Source organism: Struthio camelus, chromosome 12 (assembly GCF_040807025.1).
Source record: "Struthio camelus isolate bStrCam1 chromosome 12, bStrCam1.hap1, whole genome shotgun sequence".
Taxonomy (NCBI): domain Eukaryota; kingdom Metazoa; phylum Chordata; class Aves; order Struthioniformes; family Struthionidae; genus Struthio; species Struthio camelus.
This window is the reverse complement of record NC_090953.1, coordinates 16074995-16095131: the sequence shown is the minus strand read 5'-3', so window position 1 is coordinate 16095131 and position 20137 is coordinate 16074995. Positions and strand designations below refer to the sequence as shown.

The following is a 20137-nucleotide window of genomic DNA, read 5'->3' as shown; positions in this document are numbered from 1 at the left end:
TTGTAGTTTATTGTTATTAAATAATGCTTTTCAATTACTGCATTACAAGTTTGTCGAATGTTCTGTGTTCAGAAGCTATTTCTAGCACATTCTAGGGTAGAGATTTTTGTTGGGAGTTAGTCTGATAGCTTAAGTTCTCCTACACAGAATTTAAGAATGGAATCAAAACATCCTACAGGCCATTCATGGAAAAAGAAGACCTGGAGTAGGTCCTAGGAGAATCATGAACATGAATTCCACTCAAGTAACTTCTTAAGAAGAAAAACTTAGGTCTAAAATTAAGGTCTAAAACTTAGGTCTTTGATCTAAAAATGTTTGGCTTCGTAACCAGGAAATAATTTAGCTCCTGCGTCTGAATTTTGTGAAGGGAGCGTGTCCTAGGAATTAGGTCTTTTTACAAAAATTCAGTTTTGATGCAGTACGGTGCAACTGTTTTCATAAATAGAAGCAGAACTGGGATCTTTGGGTTGGGAATTGTCTGGGAGTGAGTCTCGGTTGGTGTATGTTAGCATAGCTCCACAAACATCAGCAGGGCTGTACTGATTCATGCTAACTGAGATTTTCTTTTTCACAGACTGAAGTTGTTTTTATTGGAATTTAACTGCTAGATTTTTACTTCCTTCTATAGGAAATCATACACACTGATTTTAAGTCAAACCAAACACTGCAAAATAAAGTCAATGTTTTATTAGAAGACGAAACAGCACTGCCTACTTTAACAGCCTTTTGAAATAGAAACTTTCCTGGACGGTGCATTGCATGCTCCCAGTTTCTTACGACTTGCAGGTAGAAATCCATGGCTGAGTAGATTCTTTTGTACCTAATTGCCCTTTATATCGCATGTTTCGTTTCAGAGGTTTGATGCCTTTCTTGGTCATAATATAGAATATAAAAGCTACTCATAAATCACTACCTGAAGTTAGATGGTTACAGTTCGCTTGAGATTTTCTGACTCTTACTAAAGAGTTTCATACTTGCTGTTCAGTTAGGAAAGCAGACTGAATCCACCATGATATGAAAACAGCGTATGAGATTTTTTTGATATACTTTTATACGGGGAACTGCTGGGATCAATTAGAGAAGTCTGATGACTGAGGGTTTGTTTTCTTAGAATAACTTGGTATATTTTTTCTGAAACACAGGTTTCAGAAAAACCTGCACCCTTGTGCCTCCCGTGAGCTGTAAGCTCACTGTTGCTAAGCTGTTGCTTAGCTATAGCAGAAACATTCTGAAAAATAATTTGAATTGAAGGTTTGTGGGAGAGAGGTAGGAAATCTCCTGTTACTGTATGCCAGGTCTCTCTGTGAAAGCAAAACTTAGGGAAACTGTATATCTGCCTAAAATTTTAAGAAAGACTTCTGCAGGAAGGCTTCTACAGCGTGAAAAGCCCTGGCAACAGCTGCCAGCTTTCAGCCGGGGTGCTCTTCTGCAGCCCTCTTGGTGCCTGCAAGCCCACAATAACGGGAACAAGTAACACAGATGAAGGGAGGCATCAGACTTGTGATTCTCCTTGCTTTCTTTGTAAGGCTCATGCATACCCCCACGAGAAGAATTCGTGTAAGAACTCATGGTTTGCTGTGCTGAGTATCTGAACCGTCCTTGCTGTGTGTCAAGGCTGGATTATAATTCACATTAGAATATGAGATTCTAATCAGAGAAACAAGATGAATAATGTTGGCAACTTGGGTTGCAAAACAACAGGCTTTTTGAATGGAAGCTTTGTGTTGTGCTGTTCAGCCCAATTAATTGGTGCTTCTTTTGAATTGTGCCTTCCCTGAGGCTCTAGCAAAGAAGCTGTGCTGGGATATGGGTGGAGGCAAACGTTTTACCAAAGAACTGTCTAAACGTTTTGGCAGGCTGCAGACCCTCAACAGAAAGCCTGGACAGTGTTAATGCCCGTTGTAGTTGTGCAACTGTACAAGTGAAAGATTTCGTGGCTTGTTGAAAGAGTGGGCTGACTTTTAAATTCTTACGGAAAAAGTATGCTGTAGTTTTAGCTTTGCTTTGTGAGAAAAGACTGAGCGAAGCCCTTGAGCTGCAAACAGGGCTCCAAAGCTGACTGTGTCCTGCTGTGACAGATAAGACTTCTGCTTTTCTGTTGCCAGTTAATAACGCCTCAAAGAGAACAGGTAGGTGCCTATTGACTACAGCCTGTGTGCGTTTCAGGCAGAACTGGTGTTTTATTATGGAACGGATAAATTATGCCCAGAGTATGCTTACCAAAGTATTTCTAACTTCTTACAGCTTTTATGAAACATGAAAGCATCGTGCATGCTAATTAGTTTCCAGACATATATTTACTCAAACACACTGCACAGAGCTGGCTGAGAAGACATCTCTGAGACAGCAGCTGTTAGAGGCTCTGAATACAGGGGTTCAGGCCCTTCTTGAGACACCCTTTAAGAGTAGATTATTCAGGTGACAGGCCCATTCCTCCATTTCTTTGAAGCCAGCCTGCAAGGCCCTGACTGTGTCCACGTTGCGGTGGTTGCCAGCGTGATCTCTAGTTGGCCCGGTGAGCTCAGCACCTGCCAGACTGCTTCTGTCAAGAGCTAGTGATTTGTCAAAGTTTGGCAGAAGTGGATGCTTGCTGTGAGCCCCAGTTTTATCGGTCTGGCCACCTCCTTCCATCCCCATCCGCAGGCACCCGTTCCCTGCTTTGTGTCTCTGACTGTCCCTCTTGCTTCAAGTCTGATCATGTCAGATCCTGCATTAAGGAATAGGAAGAACAGATTTTTCTAGTTAGTAGAGAGGGTGTTTCTCAACTGGCAGGCTCCCTTATTTTCGCACAGATATTTATAAGCTTATTTTGCCTTTTTTTGCTAGGTCCATTTAAGAAACCTTTCGACTGAATGTTTCCACAAATAACTTCTTATTCCTAGTGTCGTGTCCAGGATTCCTAAATAATACAGATCTTCCAGCTCATCACAAATGGATACTGATTAGTTACTCAGTCAATAACTTTTGTTAGCCAGTAAGTTTTCTGAGAAAAAGGCTGTCAGCGTGAGACAGGACCCTTTCACTCGTGCTGGAAGTGTGACTTAAGCCATCAGTTGTGCTCCAAAACGGTTAGGGTGCCTGGTAGCGGGGTATTTTCCTGTCATTTGGCGGGTGTAGACAAACTTACTTCTGGTGGACTTAAAAATCTTTGGACACTTTTATGCCATCTAAGCAATGAGAAAACCGTGAAGCCACTGAGGAATAAACAGCCAGAACAGGAGGCAGGGAATGCTATATACTGCTTCCTCCTCCTACCTGCCCGTGGTTGAACTAAATAAATAACTTGCTCCAAAAATAAGGACATATTGCAACATTGTAGAAAAGCAGTAATGCTAAGGAGTAGTAGCAGCTGGCAAAAAGCAAAGTAACTTTTGTTGCATCTTCCAATAAAAAAAAAAAATCTCACTTAGCAGGGAACAGAATTTACCTCCTAGGAAAAACAAGAGAAACAAGTATTTCTGAAACCAAAGGATAAGAAAGTGAATTAAATTCTGCACTGAAATTCTTTCCTGCCCCACCCCTTCCATATGCTTATCCACAGCTCGTCAAGTGAATTATCCAGTTTTATTTTATAGTCCAATTTGTGTCATATGTGCGTGAGTTTTAGATTTATGTAGCAGTGATTAGTAGGTATCTTCAGGTTGTCTGTTGCCTGACCTTCCCCATAGACTCTTAATGACCTAATCATGATCATTTATCTCTGCCAGATCCTTTCCCTGTAATGCAGCATGTATCCTGTAGCCTTCATGAGCTTGGCAGTGTGACCTTTTGGAGAGAGACCTTATCTGTATTCCAGATATCTGTCTTCCAGAACAAGGTAAAAGATAGCTGAGAACTTTCCTACCCCGGAGGAGTTAAAATATAAATACATTTTTAAAGAATATTTTCCTCTGGCTGTTTAAGGAGTGTGTGCTTTAAGGGGTATAAACAAAGAACTTGGCCTGACTAGTGTGCGTGGCAGTCTACTGAATCGTGCACGGAGGCCAAGCGTAAAATCCAGTGCTTTCTTTAGCATATATACATGCGCATGGGTTCTTTAAGATATCACTGCGTCCATAGTCTAACTGTGCATGTGAAAAGTTGTTTTCTTTTTCTGTTTTTAGATTTTTACCTTTTCTTATCCCTTGTACACAGCTTTCTCATTTGTCTTTTTATTCCAGCTATCTGCTGGAGATTTTTATCTCCAGGAAAACACAATCAACGCTTAAAGAAATACTCAATTCCTGTAATGCTCTGTGATTCTTAATATTTTCTCTGTTATCTTTCAGCAGCTGTTTCTGATGGCTGAAATAAGAGTATATGCTTTTCTTTACTCTCTTGGAGTTAGAAATTTCCTGCCCTGTCAGTGTTGCTGAATAGGTGGGTGAGCAATCTTCTGGATATCTCCCTGCTTTTGTGCATATGAGCAGCTTTGTGGGTGAAATCTGGTGGCTCCTGTGTTGCAAACTCAGGTACATGGAGCTCTGTGAGGAGGTGGATATGGCCGTCCTGTACAGCCTGACCTGCTGTTGAAGAGGGAGCTCACCAGCCTGAGTAAAATGCTGAGCATTTTAGGCCAGTGAGCTGTAACGAAGTCAAGAGGTATCAGCGTATTCTAGGAAGTCTGTGTCAATCTGTTTTAAGGTCAGATGCCGCCTCTTTCTTTGAGACTGTTTGGCCGTACCAAAATTGCAAACCTTTGGCCAGGAATCCTTGTGCCATGTACTACCTCTGTGATAACTCTTAATTTCTTCTTGTAACCATCTGGCCTTATTTCTCCACCAGCACGTTTGTATTAGCTGCATTTCTGGTCTTGTTGCTCTTGGAGATTATATGCTTTTCTTACCTCTCAGCCAGGCCCCTCAAGTTGAAAGGCTTGGAAATTATGTGTAAGTCTATGTATTGCTTTGTTGCTCGTAACCTCTTAATATTGTCAAGAGCAAATACAGGGTTGTGATGTGCCACAGGTATTAAGGTTATAGGTAGGTAAGGCGTGAGCTGGATCCTGAAGCAGTCAGAACTGTCAAATTAAGGAAAGATGCCTGGTCTCGCGTGGAATTCATGTTTATAAGTTAGTGAAAAGCATGGCACAAAAACTTGTGATGCATTATGGCTCTAGGGCTTTAGCAGAGGAACAGCTGAATGGTTGAGGAAAAAGTAAGCAGTATGGAGCTGTTTTTTAAAAAAATCTTTGCCTTGCTTTGTCTACTCTGGCGTTTACTCGCGTGTGTGACCATTGCTTCACTGCTAGAACCTAAAAGCAAGTGCTGATGGCGGTTCAGAGAGGTAACCTGGGAGGCAGAAGCTCTTGTTCCCCCAACAGATATAGCTCCTCTCGGAGTTTAACTGTTTTCACTAGATACCTTTGCGAATCCTTATTTAGCTACAGTCTTTTCTTACAAAAAACACTGTAAATGTTAAAGAAAAGCTGATGCAGGAGTATAAATTTTGCTGCGTTTTTGCGGAGGTGTGGAAATTGCACGGAGATACTTCAGTATGGATGATATTGAGAGTATCCCCTGCAACACTCCTCTTCTTATTTTCCAATTGTTTCCAGTTACATCCTGCCTTTCATTCCTATATATATAACTCTGAGCCCTCCTCTACTGAAATTCAACCTCCTTTTCTTCGATTTGGTTATGCTGAAATGCAAATGTAGTTGCAAAACTAACTGCTGTTTCCTTTCCTGGCTTCTCCGTTCCTAGTTTCCACTTGCTTTCTGGAAACGAAATCCAGAATCTGTTGTTTTCCTGCCTGCCCTGTTGTGCAAGATAGAAGTTTCTCACCACATCTGCAAACCTGTTGCTTAACTTACCCCTTTTGTGCCCCCTTTCTGATTGGGAGATCATGGTTTTGTGTCTGGCATTTCTTGTAACTCATTCTCAGAGTGCTTTGTGTGCCTGTCAATTCTTGTTCTTCCTGCGCAAGATTTTGCGCTTCCAGAACGGAGGTAGGAACAGATGGGACAGAAGTGACATCAGCATTTGGGAACTAAAGCTTTGCACCTCTCGCACGGGTTTTTTGCAGAATCCTGTATGTGCCTTAGCACCTCAAAATTACTTAGATCCTTCCAAGAAAGAGGCAATCGTTGACGTTGATCTTACAATTCCTTGTAATTCCTTTATAGTTGACGCTTAAAAAGGGCACGACAGTGAAATGTCAATTAAAGCTAAAACAATGGAGAGTAACCAAAAGATAAATGTTCAGAGTAACTGAATCTCTTCCTCTCATTTGTAAGAGGAAAGCGTGTTTTCCTTCCTGTTATTTATATTACAGAGAAGTCCCAGAAGTCACAGAAAGTGTCATTTTCGCCAAAATTAAAGCAAGCCAAGTCATATTTTCCTAAGAAAGAAATAATGGAGCTTGAAATATTTCAGAACTGTAAGGTGCTTATTTATTAACTTTCTTCCCCCGGCATAGCAGTTGTTTGATTAAAAAAAAAGTCATAATTTGTTTCTGTCACACTTGTACGTATCTGGCAGCTTTTAGCCAAAGGCAGTTGCTATACAGCGTTGGCAAGGAAAAGTGCTTAACTCCCTGTTCCGTCTTTACCCCAGAGCTGGCAAGTGTCTGACGTTGACCAGTTTTGCAAGCGCTGAGGTGCCGCTGCTGCCGCGGAGCAGGGTGAGGCCATTTGCCACGCTTGGGCTGCGCGGGCAGGAGTGCGGTCCCCGCTCCGCCGCCGCGTGCGCCGGGGTGCTGAACGGCACCCCTTGCCTTGCTGTCCCGGTCACCTTCTCTGGGCTTCTGCTGCGACTGATCAGGTGACATATAAAGCGGCTATTGAAGTTAGTTCATTAAGTCTGCGTACCACCTAAGTGAGAAGCTTTTTTTAGTATGAATTTACTTGCGCTCGCAGAATGCTCAAACCTGTATAACTGCATTATTGCCCTGTGCTTTGTTTCCCACATTGGCTATTGAGAGACCTGCAGTATTTTCCTTTTCTGTCTGTGTGGGGCTTGGACTCCTTTCGTCCAATGCACATGCCAGCTCTTTCATGATGAGCGTGAAGCCTCAGCTGCTATTTTAAGAATAAAGCCATATTTGGGGAAACCTTCATTTTCAAAGCATTTTTTGGACCTTTTTTCACAGTATATTTACAAATATGGTTCCATTATATATGAATATGGTGGAAGCTTTTAAAGTAGAGGCTCTTTCTCCTATCACATGCTACTCTTGCTATGATAGATCTCTAAGAATATATATCCCTTTTCTTCACTGCGCTCATGCCTTTTTTGGTGGGATGTTCTGCATTGCGTGGAGAGCATGCAGACTTCGCTGTAGCGTGGCATCCAGGATGCAGCCCGGTACGTTTCCTTCTGTTCTAGCAGGGTCGAGGCTTCCTGAACAGAGAAGGCAAGACCAGGACATGACTTGTCTGTCTTCATCTGTACCTCAAAGCAGTGATGCTTGCAGAAGCTGGAGACTGTTAAAGTTAACTTCAACTTATAAAAGAGGCTGCCCCCTGCCCCGAAGAACAATGTGGTGAAATTCTGTGATATCTTAAAATGTGAATTAATTATAGGCCTAATCTGTGTTACTTGCCGAATTCTAATTATTTTGTGCCTTTATGGTTGTGCCTGATATATCACAGTATTTAGAAAATAACTTTGGCTGTGCTGCAGATCTGGGATACTAGGGTGATGTCCGAGATGTATAAATAGTCTTCTCATTTGGCATGAGGGGACCGAGTGGGTTGAGTCAGATAGTTTAATTGTAATATTTTCATACAGAATAATAGATTTTGCTCTTGGAGGGCTCAGTGGAGTGGTGTGGAAAGGACCCAGAAAGAGATGTTTCTGGTGTTTTTACCTTTTGTCTACAGTGATCTCATTTAAATATATATTGCTTCTTTGTGAGATGGGGTGGTGTTGCAGGTGTGGTCTGAAGTCTGTCAGACTTGATTCCTTTAAGTTTCAGACTTTGCCGAGGAATAATTTTTCTGTTGTTTTCTTTAGAAATCTTTGGTAAAGCTGATTTTCACCGTGGTACCAATGGGGCAGCAAGGTGTGCTCCAACCTCTCTGAACAAGGCAGAAATATAAAAACCAGCAGCTCGCATTAGAGGTTGCTGTCATCCTCCTCTCACCCGGGAGAGAAAGACATAAAGCTATGAGCAGAACTGAGCAGTTGTGATCCATGTACTGCATCGTTAATACAATGGCGCTGTTTCTAACAAGAAATGTTCTCACGCAAAGATGTTTTACTGCTTGTGGGAGGTTTAGCAGATATTTTGTGTCTGCTTCTAGGTAGGTCATGCATAAATCTCTTGTGAAGTGCTGTTTGCCTTTAGGAACAAATGGGACATGTGAACTGTGTAATTGCTTCCCAGCTGCTCTGTCAAGCAGCACCCTCCTCAGACTCGAGGCACACCTCTTTATCTCCGGGCACCCATCAGCATGAATGCAAACAGGTGACACGTAAGCTTGGCGGCTGTGTGCTGAACAGGAGGTGCTACAAAGTCCTCCTACTAGCAGTAGTGTCTCCAGGTAGCCCTAACTATTCCTTTGGCAGTGTTTGGGGTAAGTGGTGCACTTTATTTTCAATTGATGTGCTTGAGGAGTGCCTGATTAAGAGCTTGTACGGATTTCCTGGCTTTTTCGCTCTGTATGTCTGTGTAAACTTTCATTTGTAGATTAATGCTTATTTTTGCTTATGTTTTCGTATATTATTACTTTGGGCTTCATTCTCCCTTTGTTTTCTTCCCTCCCCTAGCTGTGAAACGGCACAGGAACTGCATGTTTTGTGCAAGGCCTTTTGTTCAGAGAGTGTATTCCCTCTCCTGTACTGCACAGGAGAAATCCTGCATGCCAAGCCAATTTCCTCAGGTTATCCAGGAACAATGCTGCTCATGTGTTTTATTGCACAGTAGGATTGTGATATTTAAGTCCTGGAGGCAAAAATATGGGCCTGTAACACTGATGCCTGTTAATGTGAAACTCCCTGGGACTGGTAACTGCGCTGAACAGGAGCAGTGCTTGCTTTGCAGAGCATCCTTTCTGGCGAGGTAGCGTGATCCGGGCGTCCGTGGGACAAGTCTGTGGGAACAGTTGTGCCAGCGCATATTAAGTAACGGCTGTAAAGGTCCCATCAGCAATGTAAAAGGCCAGTGGTACTTGTTCATAGCACATAGTGCTAGGCTATGTGCAATGCTGGAGTTGAAAAGGACGCAGGGGAGGGAGGTTACAAAAGGAGAAACACTGGAGGGCTTGCTATGGAGTCTAAACTATTTCCATTTTTTTTCAGCTAAGGAGTTGTTACTCTTAAAAATAATTTTGGGAAATGATCATTTTACAGTGATTTCAGACTTTTCTTTTTCTTTTTGTAGACCTGATGAATTCTAAGTATATAACCCCCGTTCTCTGATTCTTCCTTTTTCCCACTCTTCTGGTACAGGAGGTATAGAGGTATGTGGATGGAAAGACAAGAAACAAACGAGATGAGTTCATAGTAACAGGTCCATGACTTGGCTAAGTAGTGTTCAGTTACTTAATGAAGACTGGTGAGAGTCTGTATTTTAAAATACACAGGTCTCCCACATGATATATACAAATACAGAGTATGACAGAAGTGAATGGCAGCTGAGACTTTATATGGACTACATAAGTGGTGGTGAGCAGAGAATTTTGACCAAGGAAGCAGGTAGCTGCCAAAGTAGAAGCTTGATGAAATTCTTAAGTGCCTTAACATTTTAGAAATATTTTAAGTTGAATTGCAAGAAGGTGAGCGTGTGTAATTAGTAAGATGTATAACTGATCTGATCCTTTGAGCTAGTAGTTATAGAGACGGGATAAAATCCTGCCTGTTGTCTTCTGTTGAGTTCAGGGAGGTAGGCGTTTCAAAACAGTGGCTTAGATCATGAAGCTAGCTTCCCTTTTGACTCTGTTATGTCTGTCCTTTTGTGACTGCGCATGTAAATATTATGCTGTGAAAGCATAACCACATGTAATAAATTACGTTTAAAAAAACCCTAAATAAACAGCATGTGAAATACTGGAAACTTCAGTACTTCTTTTAAACACTCCCTTAGCAGATTTTGCTATGAATATACTTTTGCTGTGGGTACATTCTTATTCCTCTACCAGAGAGATGGATGTGTCTGGCCCCTAGGACTGCAAGTCTTGGAAGCAGAGGGTGGAGATCACTTTTTAAATATTTGTACAGGGAGGAGGACAAGGCTTGAAACTGCTTTGAAAATAACTCTTTGCATGTCTCCAAGGACAGGTTAGCTGTGTAGGGTTTCACAAGAACCACACCCTGGAGATATTAGAATAATAGATTGACATTATGGGGTGCAGTGAAAGGTGTGTGCGTTTCAAAAGCCAAAGGAGAGAACTTCCTTCTCAAGAGCCCTGGTGAGAACACGTTTTTTATGCTTCTGCTGTGAAGGGCTCCTAGTCCACTTCTAGTCATTTGCATATTATATTTGTTACCAGCCATATGGAGATTGAGGTTAAAGCAGTCCTCATGGTGTGGCCTGTTTATACAAATAGATACTCTACAAATGTGATATGACATAGTAATATCTTTAGAGTGTTCCCCTCCCCACCCCCTGGTGTCTAACCAAAGGTTTTTATCCAGCCTGGCTCGGTGGAAGGAGGCTGAGGTTTTACCGTAACTCTTAACAGACGTGAACCAGACTGGTTTCCACGTCTCTGAGCGTGCTACTAATAGTGATACTGCTGCAGGGCCCATTCTTCCTCCATAAGGTCTTGAAGAGGGGGTGAGATAAATTAGCTTTCTTATAACATAAATTAGTTAACAGTGATGAGGTGGCACTATCATTCCTGTCTGTTATCAGAAGTATGTTCTGTATACCTACAGCTAGCTAACAAAATACCGGAAAGACAAGGCAAATACTTCAGTCTGAGGGCAATAGCTTAATAAAAACCATGATGCTAGCCTATCTTTGTGTAATATACTGGCCATAAGATTTGCCTTTTTAAGCGATAATTAATTTAGGGATATTGAAGCTAAAATAGCATGAACTTGAATAGAGGGGCCCTATATTTTACACAGCTCTTTACTCTTGGCAGAACATCTGAGGGCAAAAGGAACACTGCGTAAGATAGAGAAGTCTAAGCCATATCTAATCTTTGATTAAAAAAAAAAAAAAAAAGATCTGCATGTTTGCTTTTTAAAACATTTTCCCTTTCTTCTAATGTGTTTCAGTGAAAAGAGGCTTTGTAGAGCTGCAAGGTAGATGGTCTGATTTTTTTTTTTTTCCCTTCCTCAAGAAGGGAGAAGATTAAAAAAACTTTTACTGGTACGTGTGAGTGTATTAGGTCGATAAAGGCTTTTTGTTTCTGTTAAAAATGTTCTTATGTTAGTGTGTCACTGCCTGTTCCACTTACTCCCTTGAAGATACCACTCCTGCAGACCTGGATGGTGAGTGCAGGCCTGCAGTTTTGGTGTACTTCTGTAAAAACGTCGCTGTTAGTGATTACTGCCATTTTTTGGTTTTTTGTTTTGTTTTTTGTTTCAACCTTTTACTCTATTGCAAAACATTATATTAAAATGCAACGGTGGAAAGTGAATTAGCTGGCTGTGGCTTGGTAGTGAGGGTGAACTCTGTCAGCTAATACTAGTTCAGCCCTATTGCTGCACGGTCTCACTGCGGTGGACGGCATAATGTAAAATATGGTTTGACTGGCAGAAGGGAGATTGCAAGGTTGGAAGTGGCAGTAAGGTGTCAAAAGCTTCCCACTGACCCTTCAGCTGGAGAACGTGTTGGTCAAACTTGACCGTTGTCTCCACTGGATCGTGGTTAGTCCAGTAGTGGCTAAGTCGACTGATCACACTTCTGTGAGCAGAACTGGCATAATGTCAAGGCTTTACAGGTAATTCTGCTTCTAGTTTAATGGTGGTGATTGACACCCACATACTTGAGATAACGGAGTTTGTTCTAAACCTCAAGCTGTGAATTGATATTCAAGAAACGAATTGGTGTTTTGCCATTGATGCAAACTGCTGCTGTGTATGACTTGCAACAAATGGTTTCATCTAGTTCAAGCTACAAGCAGTTCTAATAATACTTACTTACTCTTGAAACAGAAATTTTTACTTTTTTGTCTTTAATTTCATCATCTATCTTGTTTGTATTTTGTTACTTATTTCCCTCCTTTAAAAGAGGTAGTCTTATGCCAGATTTCTTCTGCTTTTAGATTGGTTATTTTAAGCTTCTCTTTTTGCATTCATTTCTTTGAAAACAACATGAGGCAGCTCACTGCTGTTTGTTTTGGGGGAAGTGAGGCTCAGTAGCTGCTCAACGGGAAAGTACTAGTGCACTTAAATCAGTCTTTCTAGTGTACGTTACAATTTGCAGAGATTGTGTTGTAAATTCTAGCTAGTTACTGCACTTCGATCAGAGTGTATCTTACAAGCGATTATTGTTTCAAAGGCGTGAAAAAATAAAGAGAAATGTCTTAAATGCGTATAGGCCGTGGAAAAATGTGTGTGTTATTTGATGACGTTTAGGTATGAAGACTTAGTTTAAATGATTTGTTACTATCAGGAATACAACTTTTAAAATTTGAAAATAGTTTTTTTGTTTCACTACAAACTAAAAGAAAATGTTGCTTGGTTATTTTTTCTCCTGGTATAAAAGGACTTTTTTGACACTGAAACATAGCTATTAATGGAAAATGGCTATCATTCAGAAGAAGACATGAACCAACTTTAGTTAAACTACTTTGAGAGCCTCTTGTTGTTATTCATAAAAAGTTCAATGAATGACTAGTGTTTGAGGCAGTATGGTGCTTTTTTATTTAAATATCAGGTGGAATCTGAAAACTAAAGTGAATTATTCCTGTATGTTAATAATCTCACAGTGAAAGCAAAATCAGAATTATATTGCTGGTATGTGTAAGGTAGCTTCTACCAGCTTCCACATAGATTAAAACAGTTCTGCAACTCATGCTGCAGATACCTTGAATGGTTTTCTTTGACCTTGGATTTTGGTCTGTCTCGAAGAAGTTAAAATTGTTTTGCCTCCTCTTTGCGGTAAGAGGAGTGTTACAAAAGATAAATGATGCATTTTTCAGCTGAACTTGATACTGATACCTGCCATAACTGAGAGTTTAATGTGAAACCATTGTGGAAGAGTACAGAGTTGGTCCCACTGCTGGATGCTTTGTAGTTCAAATAGTGACTTGTATTTTAAACATGTGGCAAAAGATGCCTTAGCACAGTTATTCAATAACTAATGCTTTTTGCTTTGCTTTCTAAGGTGTTTCCTGAATTCCCACTATGTCTGATGGGGACTACGATTACCTCATCAAATTTCTAGCGCTCGGTGATTCCGGAGTAGGAAAGACCAGCCTTCTTTACCAGTACACAGATGGCAAATTTAATTCCAAATTTATCACAACAGTGGGCATTGACTTTCGGGAAAAGAGAGTGGTGAGTTTTTTCAAACAGCGTGCTCCTTTAAAACTATAGCTATCTTTGTGTTGAAGATGGCTAGGTTTATTTTTAAAAAATCTGACTTTCTGATGCTTGTGTGGAGGCATGCAATCCACAGTTACTGTGTAATTAATCTCCTGATAAGGAAATTATTCTGCCCCCCTAGCTCTCCCAAACTTAAAATAAGAATAGCTGATTCTCAGTGACCTCTTGTTGCTCTTTAGCGAGTGTCGATGAGCGCAGCTGCTTGGTGAGCTGGGCTCATACTACCCGGAGAAGCACTTTTATTGGTGAACTCCCTATGCAAGGACTGATGGGGCTGAAGCAAAAAGGGTTTTACTGTTTGTGAACTGAAATGTTTATTTTAAAACCATTTGAAAATATGAGAATGAAATGGTGTATCACGATATAAGGAGTTGATCTCTCTTCCTAAAGAGTTGCCAGTACCAGAGAAAAATTATGAAAAATAAAATGGGCTTTTTTATCTCCAGAATTGTTGTGAAATGTAAGGCAAACATATTTTTGATTTGAGGCCACAGAGCACTACATTGTAACCAATCGGATGCTGGTCCCTTCTGCCCTAAGGAACTGAGGCAGCACCGTGCCCTTTCCTTTCGCGTGCAGCAGCGTCACGCACCTTTCAGTGCAGCCTGCTACGACTTCCCCGTATGACATCCAGAAACCTGTATGGTGAATGGGCATTGTGTAGACTGACTTCTGAATGATGGCATGCACCACAGTAGTGGGAAGGAATAAATATCCTAATGAGATGCTGGTCTCTTGAATAAGTTAGTATTCCTTTTGTGGGACGGTAAATGTGGTAGGGTTACTTGATTAGTATATTTGGTAACTCAGGGTAAGGATTATGTTTAGCAACCTGATTCACGTTATCCACAAATTCAGCAAGCCTACGTGTCCTTAAAGATATATTTGTAACTCCAGTAATCTAAGGTACAGTGAGAGTTTGATGAAAAGAAGATGACCCAACCAGAGGTGTTCTAAAATACATGAATATTATTTTTATCTGATCCTTCCAAAGCTAACAGATGTCCTTATTTATGTTTTCATGCTGATTAAACTCTTCAGCATTTATTATTAACATCAATTTCTGCTTTTATGAGCTAGAATATGATAAGATCTACCCTCAGCTCTTTTTCAGCAATCTTTTGGCAGTTAAGAAGAAATGTCATTATCTTTCTGAGTGTATTGTGTTTGCTAATGAGATTCTGTTAGTTGTACAAATATATTGCCAGATTGCATGATCCCATTATTGCTCTCTTATAATTACACTTTCATTTGAACAGGATACAAGATAACAGTAAAAAATAGAAAATTGCAATAAAAAAAAAAACTTGCCCAAGGAAACGCAATTGCCATTCTAAATATCTGTTTGCAGTCCACAGTCTGTTGAAAACTTTCTCCAGTTTCACTTTTCCTCTTGTTTTTAAATATTAGCTACAAGCAGAATTAAAATACAACCCCATTACTAAGTCATATAAAGTCATAAGGAGGTTTGAGCTGCAGTTAGGCCTTGAGTCAGAAATGCTAGTTTTGCTTCATTCAACGACTTTAAATATCAGGGCTTGTTTGCTGTTCTGTAGAGGCTGGCTCTACAGAGGCTGTTCTATAGAGGCTGGCTAACACTGTCTTGCAAACTTGTCTTTTGTAGGTCTATAGACCCAATGGGCCAGATGGTGTTAGTGGCAGAGGGCAGAGGATACATCTTCAGCTCTGGGATACTGCAGGGCAGGAAAGGTATGTGTTTTCTCTCTATCTAGCAAGCAAGGCAGTTGTCATGAAGCTAGCCGAACACAACTAAGTTTATGAATTTTCTTTATTGTTTGTTGTATTTTAGTTGTATGACTCAAGACGGATAAGTGCTTTTACTCTGATTTTAACAGTGATGGAAGCCGTTTCCCATGTACTCATTAAGTTACAGCTGTGTTGAATTAAAACATTAAAACTGTGGTTTTTTTCTCTTTGTCTTTTGGAAACCTTAGTTTATTTTTTTCGTGGCCAATTAATATAGATATTTTTAAATCTTTTATAGTGATAATGAGTGTTGTTATTGTGAATATCTTGAGGTCTTAGGAAAGTCAGACAAATGAAGTCAGGTCAAAGGATTCTTTTCTAGTCATCTATTAAAAGACTAGGATGTTAGCAGCTGATTATCTTAAAATCAAGTACTAATGTGTACAGCAACAAATTTCAGTGTTGTTTAAACTTTGCTCCTCTTCTAATTTCTTGATCAAGGTGTGCTTGACAATATGGAGCTTGAGCTAAAGCTCTCAGGCTTGAGTAGGAGGTCTCCTTGACTTCCTGAGCCCTGGATCAGGCCGCAGTAATGTTAGCCATCCATGTTAGCCAGTCTCCCTATCAGCAGAAATAGTTATGATGAATATTTTGTTCTAGCTAGTTGAGTTTTAAATTACATGTTTTATAACATTATACAGTGATATTTTCAAATTAACTTATCAGCTGTGCCAACTAACTTCACTTCAATGGTCTAGGTTTCGTAGCCTGACAACAGCTTTCTTCAGAGATGCCATGGGGTTTCTTCTACTCTTTGATCTGACAAATGAGCAAAGCTTCCTCAACGTCAGGAACTGGATAAGTATGGCCTTTTGTTCCTGCTTGCTTGCAGGGCTATGTTTGCAAATATGGAGGCCTTTCTGAGAAATGGTTACAACTGAAAATTCTGGTTTTTAAGGCTTTCTAGGGAGAAAGAAAGTAAATGTTGCATTCATAATTGTAATAACTGCTAGTGGTGATTTCTAGTGCTTACCTGAAATTCAGCTTTGCATGTATGTGAAAGCAAGCTGAGAAGACTTTGTATCCCTAACTGTGGTGTCATTCAGCAATTTAAGTCTGTGGAAAGCCTATGCAAAGCTTCAGCCTCAGCTTTGCCAGCAAGGCTTAATGGAAAGCGAGTGTTACGAGGCTGGTGTGTCTAGGGAAAGCAGTTCCCAAACCCGTGGCACATCAGAAGAGGGAAAGTATTCTTTCTCCCTTCCTAGTAGCTCACTGAAGATGCTTGGCAAGCATGACTCCTTGAGCTACAAATACGCAGCTTCTGTGCTAATGTTATCAGGCTTCTGCTCCCCAGCTCTGGGTACGTAACAGTGGATGTCCACCTGCTCTCTGGCTTCTCTGTGCAATAGCAGAAGTCCTGCTAGGTAACTGAGAATACACTTGTTTTATTTCTTTCTAAGAGTCATCTTCCTGAAGTTCTTGTATCCCCTTGAATGTGCTAATGTTCTTTAGTGAGAACAGCAAGATGTGAGCCCAGTTTTTTTTGGTTGTTCCTGTAGGTCAGCTACAAATGCATGCATATTGTGAAAACCCTGACATTGTATTATGTGGAAACAAGAGTGATCTGGAAGACCAAAGAATGGTGAAAGAAGAAGAGGCAAAGGAACTTGCAGAAAAATATGGGTAAGTAACTTCCTTCCAGTTATTGTTCTGTTTAAAGCAAAATGAAATATGCTCTCTCTAGTGCCGCTTCTGTATACTGGAAGGTTATTGTGAGAATTAGCATTTTAGAACACTTAACTGGCCTATACAATACCTTGTTTCTGTCAGAGGTCAATGTTTTCCGCTTTGCCTAAAAATACATAACTAATTTTGTGATAGTCTTGCACTGGAGATCAAGTGATCCCCTTTCCTTGGTAGGAAATAAAGTAAATCATTTCACAAATGATTTACAAAAGAGGTGGAATTTAGCTGGGAAGGCAGATGAATAACAGTGGTCTGACTTGCTCTTACCTGTGCTGAGGCTTTCTTCAGGGCGCAGAGAACCCATCTCAGATTTTTGAGAAAAACAAAAATAGTATTAAGCAAAGATAGCCTAATTTACAGTTTGAGTTTTATCACAAAAGTTTGTTGTCGGGCAGCTGCTGTCACTGGCATGGCTGTTGAAACACGCTGCCTCAGTTTCCTCGAGAGCCTCTGGACCGCTTGCAGGCATCCAAAGAGTTTATTTTAGAGTGCTGGATTCCAACAAAAGGCTGATTCTGGTCCAGATCAAGTTCTCTGTGTTCCTCCCCAAGTTGTTCATGGTGTGCTGTGCTACCCTTTCTCCTCTTCGCCCTTTCTTTTCAGCTGTTCAATTTTCCTTCAATTGTTCAAGGAATTTTGCTGGGCCTGTACCTTGGCTGAGTTATTAGTGGCTGTCCTCAAAAGGTACTAATCCTTAGCCGTGTTTTCTTGAAGACATCTAATTATTCTCTTAATCTTTCCCTGAGAGACTCAAAACTGAACAACAGTCAGGGCAGCTGAAGGATAGGGCAGCCTTGCCTTTCCCCATCCCTACCAGCTTGTGGTCATGTGTCCCTAAAGGAACAGTGGCAGAGCTTTCTTCCGATGGCATACTAGTAAATTCCACAGGACTCTTGAACCCCATTAGCTGTTCCATGAGTCTCATCTCTGGACTATATTTGCATTTTAGTGAGGATCAGATATGTGTTTTTGAAGTAAGTCTTCTGAGCCGTTTGTGGTGATTTGGTTCACATTATGGAGTAGCCTTGCAGCACGTGAACTGAATTTCTTTTCAATTAAAAACTAAACCAGATGATGTGCTCCAGTCACTAATGTGTGTTCAGTCCAGGGGGTCAAAATAGGGCTTGTCCAGAGACCTGCAAAACACCTATAATGTGAACTTTGGGTCCTCAGCCCTACTTGTCTTGTTCTGCAGGCCTGGTCCTGTTATGCTACGCTGTTTGCTATCGCAAGTATAGTCACAAATTAGCTTTCCTTGACCTTGAAGAATCATTAGAGGTAAATCTGAAGGTAATTGTGTATTAGACACAAATGGATTTAATGCAATATTACCTGTTTCCCTTTTCCTGCTCCTACCAAAACGCTTGTTTGAATTCCGTGTCACACAGATAACAGCAAGTGCATATGGTATTTTAGCTGGCTGCTAATGAAGAAGCAAAAACTTTTGGGATTGAACAGCAGCAGACGGAATGCAGCAGTTTCTTAAAGATTTGAAAGAGATTTTTCTGCATGTCACTTCACCTTCTGCAAAAACCAATTTATGAAACATTTATCGTGGTGGCTGATAATGCCAACTTAATTTAGGAACAGGGAACTAAAAGTCAAAGTTATAGATCACATCCAATCTGCAGGCAGTTACAGAGTTCTCTGCCATGTGGAGCTGCTAGACTTTCCCAAAGTGCTGCTGGGAGGAAGCAAGATAAATCCTGCTGCAGCGAACAGTCTGCTGGTGACAGAAGTATGTGATCCTGAATATCCTTTCTGTGGAAAGGCCTTGTACTGGTAGGTGATGTATTTTGCAAAAGTTCGTAGGAGACATAGAGTTTGAGACAGGAATATAACATTTTTGATCACTCACTGGATCTTGCAAATTAGAGATAAACGAGAAATATTTGAAATGATGAAGTGATTATTTCCGTCACTTGGGGAATAGCACTAAAGTAGCTGCTCTAGCACCACCATGTGGGAGCACTGAGCACCGAAGGTCAAAGCCTACAAGCCAAATATTGAAACACCCTGACCCTCAACAGTAATGAAAAGCAGCAATATATGTTCGATGCCAAGGTGCTCAGAAACTCTTGTTGTTAGCCAAGAGCTAGGTGGACTGAGTGCTGTACAAACACAAGATAACCCTTTTAAACAGAGTTTGCAGTTGAAGTATGAAACAAGATACAGTGGCAGGGGGGATCGCAATCAGTATGACAGGAAGTGGTATCCTCACACCCCAGCCTAAACTTTGTCAAGGTTTTTCAGAAGTCTTCCAGAAAAGTGAGAGTTTGCAGGATAATTTGGAAGTCACATGCCGGGAGCAGTTCTCAAGTATGGAGGGGCAGATTGGGGGAAAGCATGCAGGTGTTTGCTTGAAAATACTCTGATCGGGTCTGATACAGCATGGGCCGTAACTTAGTGTTAAAAGGGGTATGATTGCAGGGAGCCTTAAATAATACATTTCTTTCTCTGTAAAAATCCTCTGGGTCCTCTACTGGTTTAGGGTACAGTTTAAAGTGCCACAGCAGGCATCTGCCCTTTCACTGTTATGCTAGAGTTAGATTTTTTTTTTCAGGCAGGAGTTGGAATTAAATTTAGTCAACCTCATTGTGTCCTTAGAGCCTGCAGACAGTGCCATGCCCCCTTCTCCTTAATCGGAACTGTTATTTATTATCCATGGCTCCTGATACTGGTTACATTTGTTTATCCTGATGTTAGTATACAGATAGAAACCCCCAGTATTTTCTTCTCCTTGTTTCTTCTTCCTCCTCTTCCCTTTGACTCCAAAGTTAACTTTTCCAGCCTTATGCTTCAAAAAATAATGGAAGGAATATTCTGCATTCATCTCCTGCCTATTAACTGCATGGAGTTCTCTTCTTACATCCGTAGTCATCCTCCATCAAAGCAGTGACTAGCTTCAAACTGGTAAATGTCAGCATCCACTAGGTTTTTTATTTGTTTATCACCCTCTTCCCGTCTCTTGACGGTCTCTTGCCCCCTTCTCATCAACCTCTTCAAATGCATAAGCATCCCCTGGAGGTAATTATCCTCATCTTCCTGTTCCTGAATTCCTGCTTTTTTCTTCCTCTTTTCCCCTCTGACTTGTATTTTCAGTCATCCTTATTATCATCTTCTTTTACTCAGTCTTCCGTTTCCTTAAGCTTTTTTTTGTTTGTTCTAGCTTTGTTCATCTCCTTTTATTTAGATAATGCTTTCACTTACCCTTCTTGTTCTTTCATCTGTGTCCATTCATCCTGGCAACCCGAACT

General features: G+C 40.8%; 1 protein-coding gene across 12 annotated transcripts in view; it reads left to right on the top strand.

Moving 5' to 3' along the window:
- RAB27A (RAB27A, member RAS oncogene family) overlaps nucleotides 1-20137 on the top strand; it is a 39027-nt gene that overhangs the window by 16598 nt on the left and 2292 nt on the right. For 5 of the 12 annotated variants that reach the window (XM_068957920.1, XM_068957911.1, XM_068957913.1 and 2 more), the window contains 4 exons: nucleotides 13207-13379; nucleotides 15052-15137; nucleotides 15893-15996; nucleotides 16694-16817. In XM_068957920.1, the coding sequence (XP_068814021.1) occupies nucleotides 13227-13379; nucleotides 15052-15137; nucleotides 15893-15996; nucleotides 16694-16817 (467 nt within the window). In that variant the 5' untranslated portion in view covers nucleotides 13207-13226. Of the gene's footprint in view, nucleotides 1-3707; nucleotides 3818-4268; nucleotides 4360-8393; nucleotides 8501-13206; nucleotides 13380-15051; nucleotides 15138-15892; nucleotides 15997-16693; nucleotides 16818-20137 lie in introns of those variants that run through there. The other 7 variants (XM_068957916.1, XM_068957912.1, XM_068957918.1 and 4 more) reach the window with 4 other exon arrangements.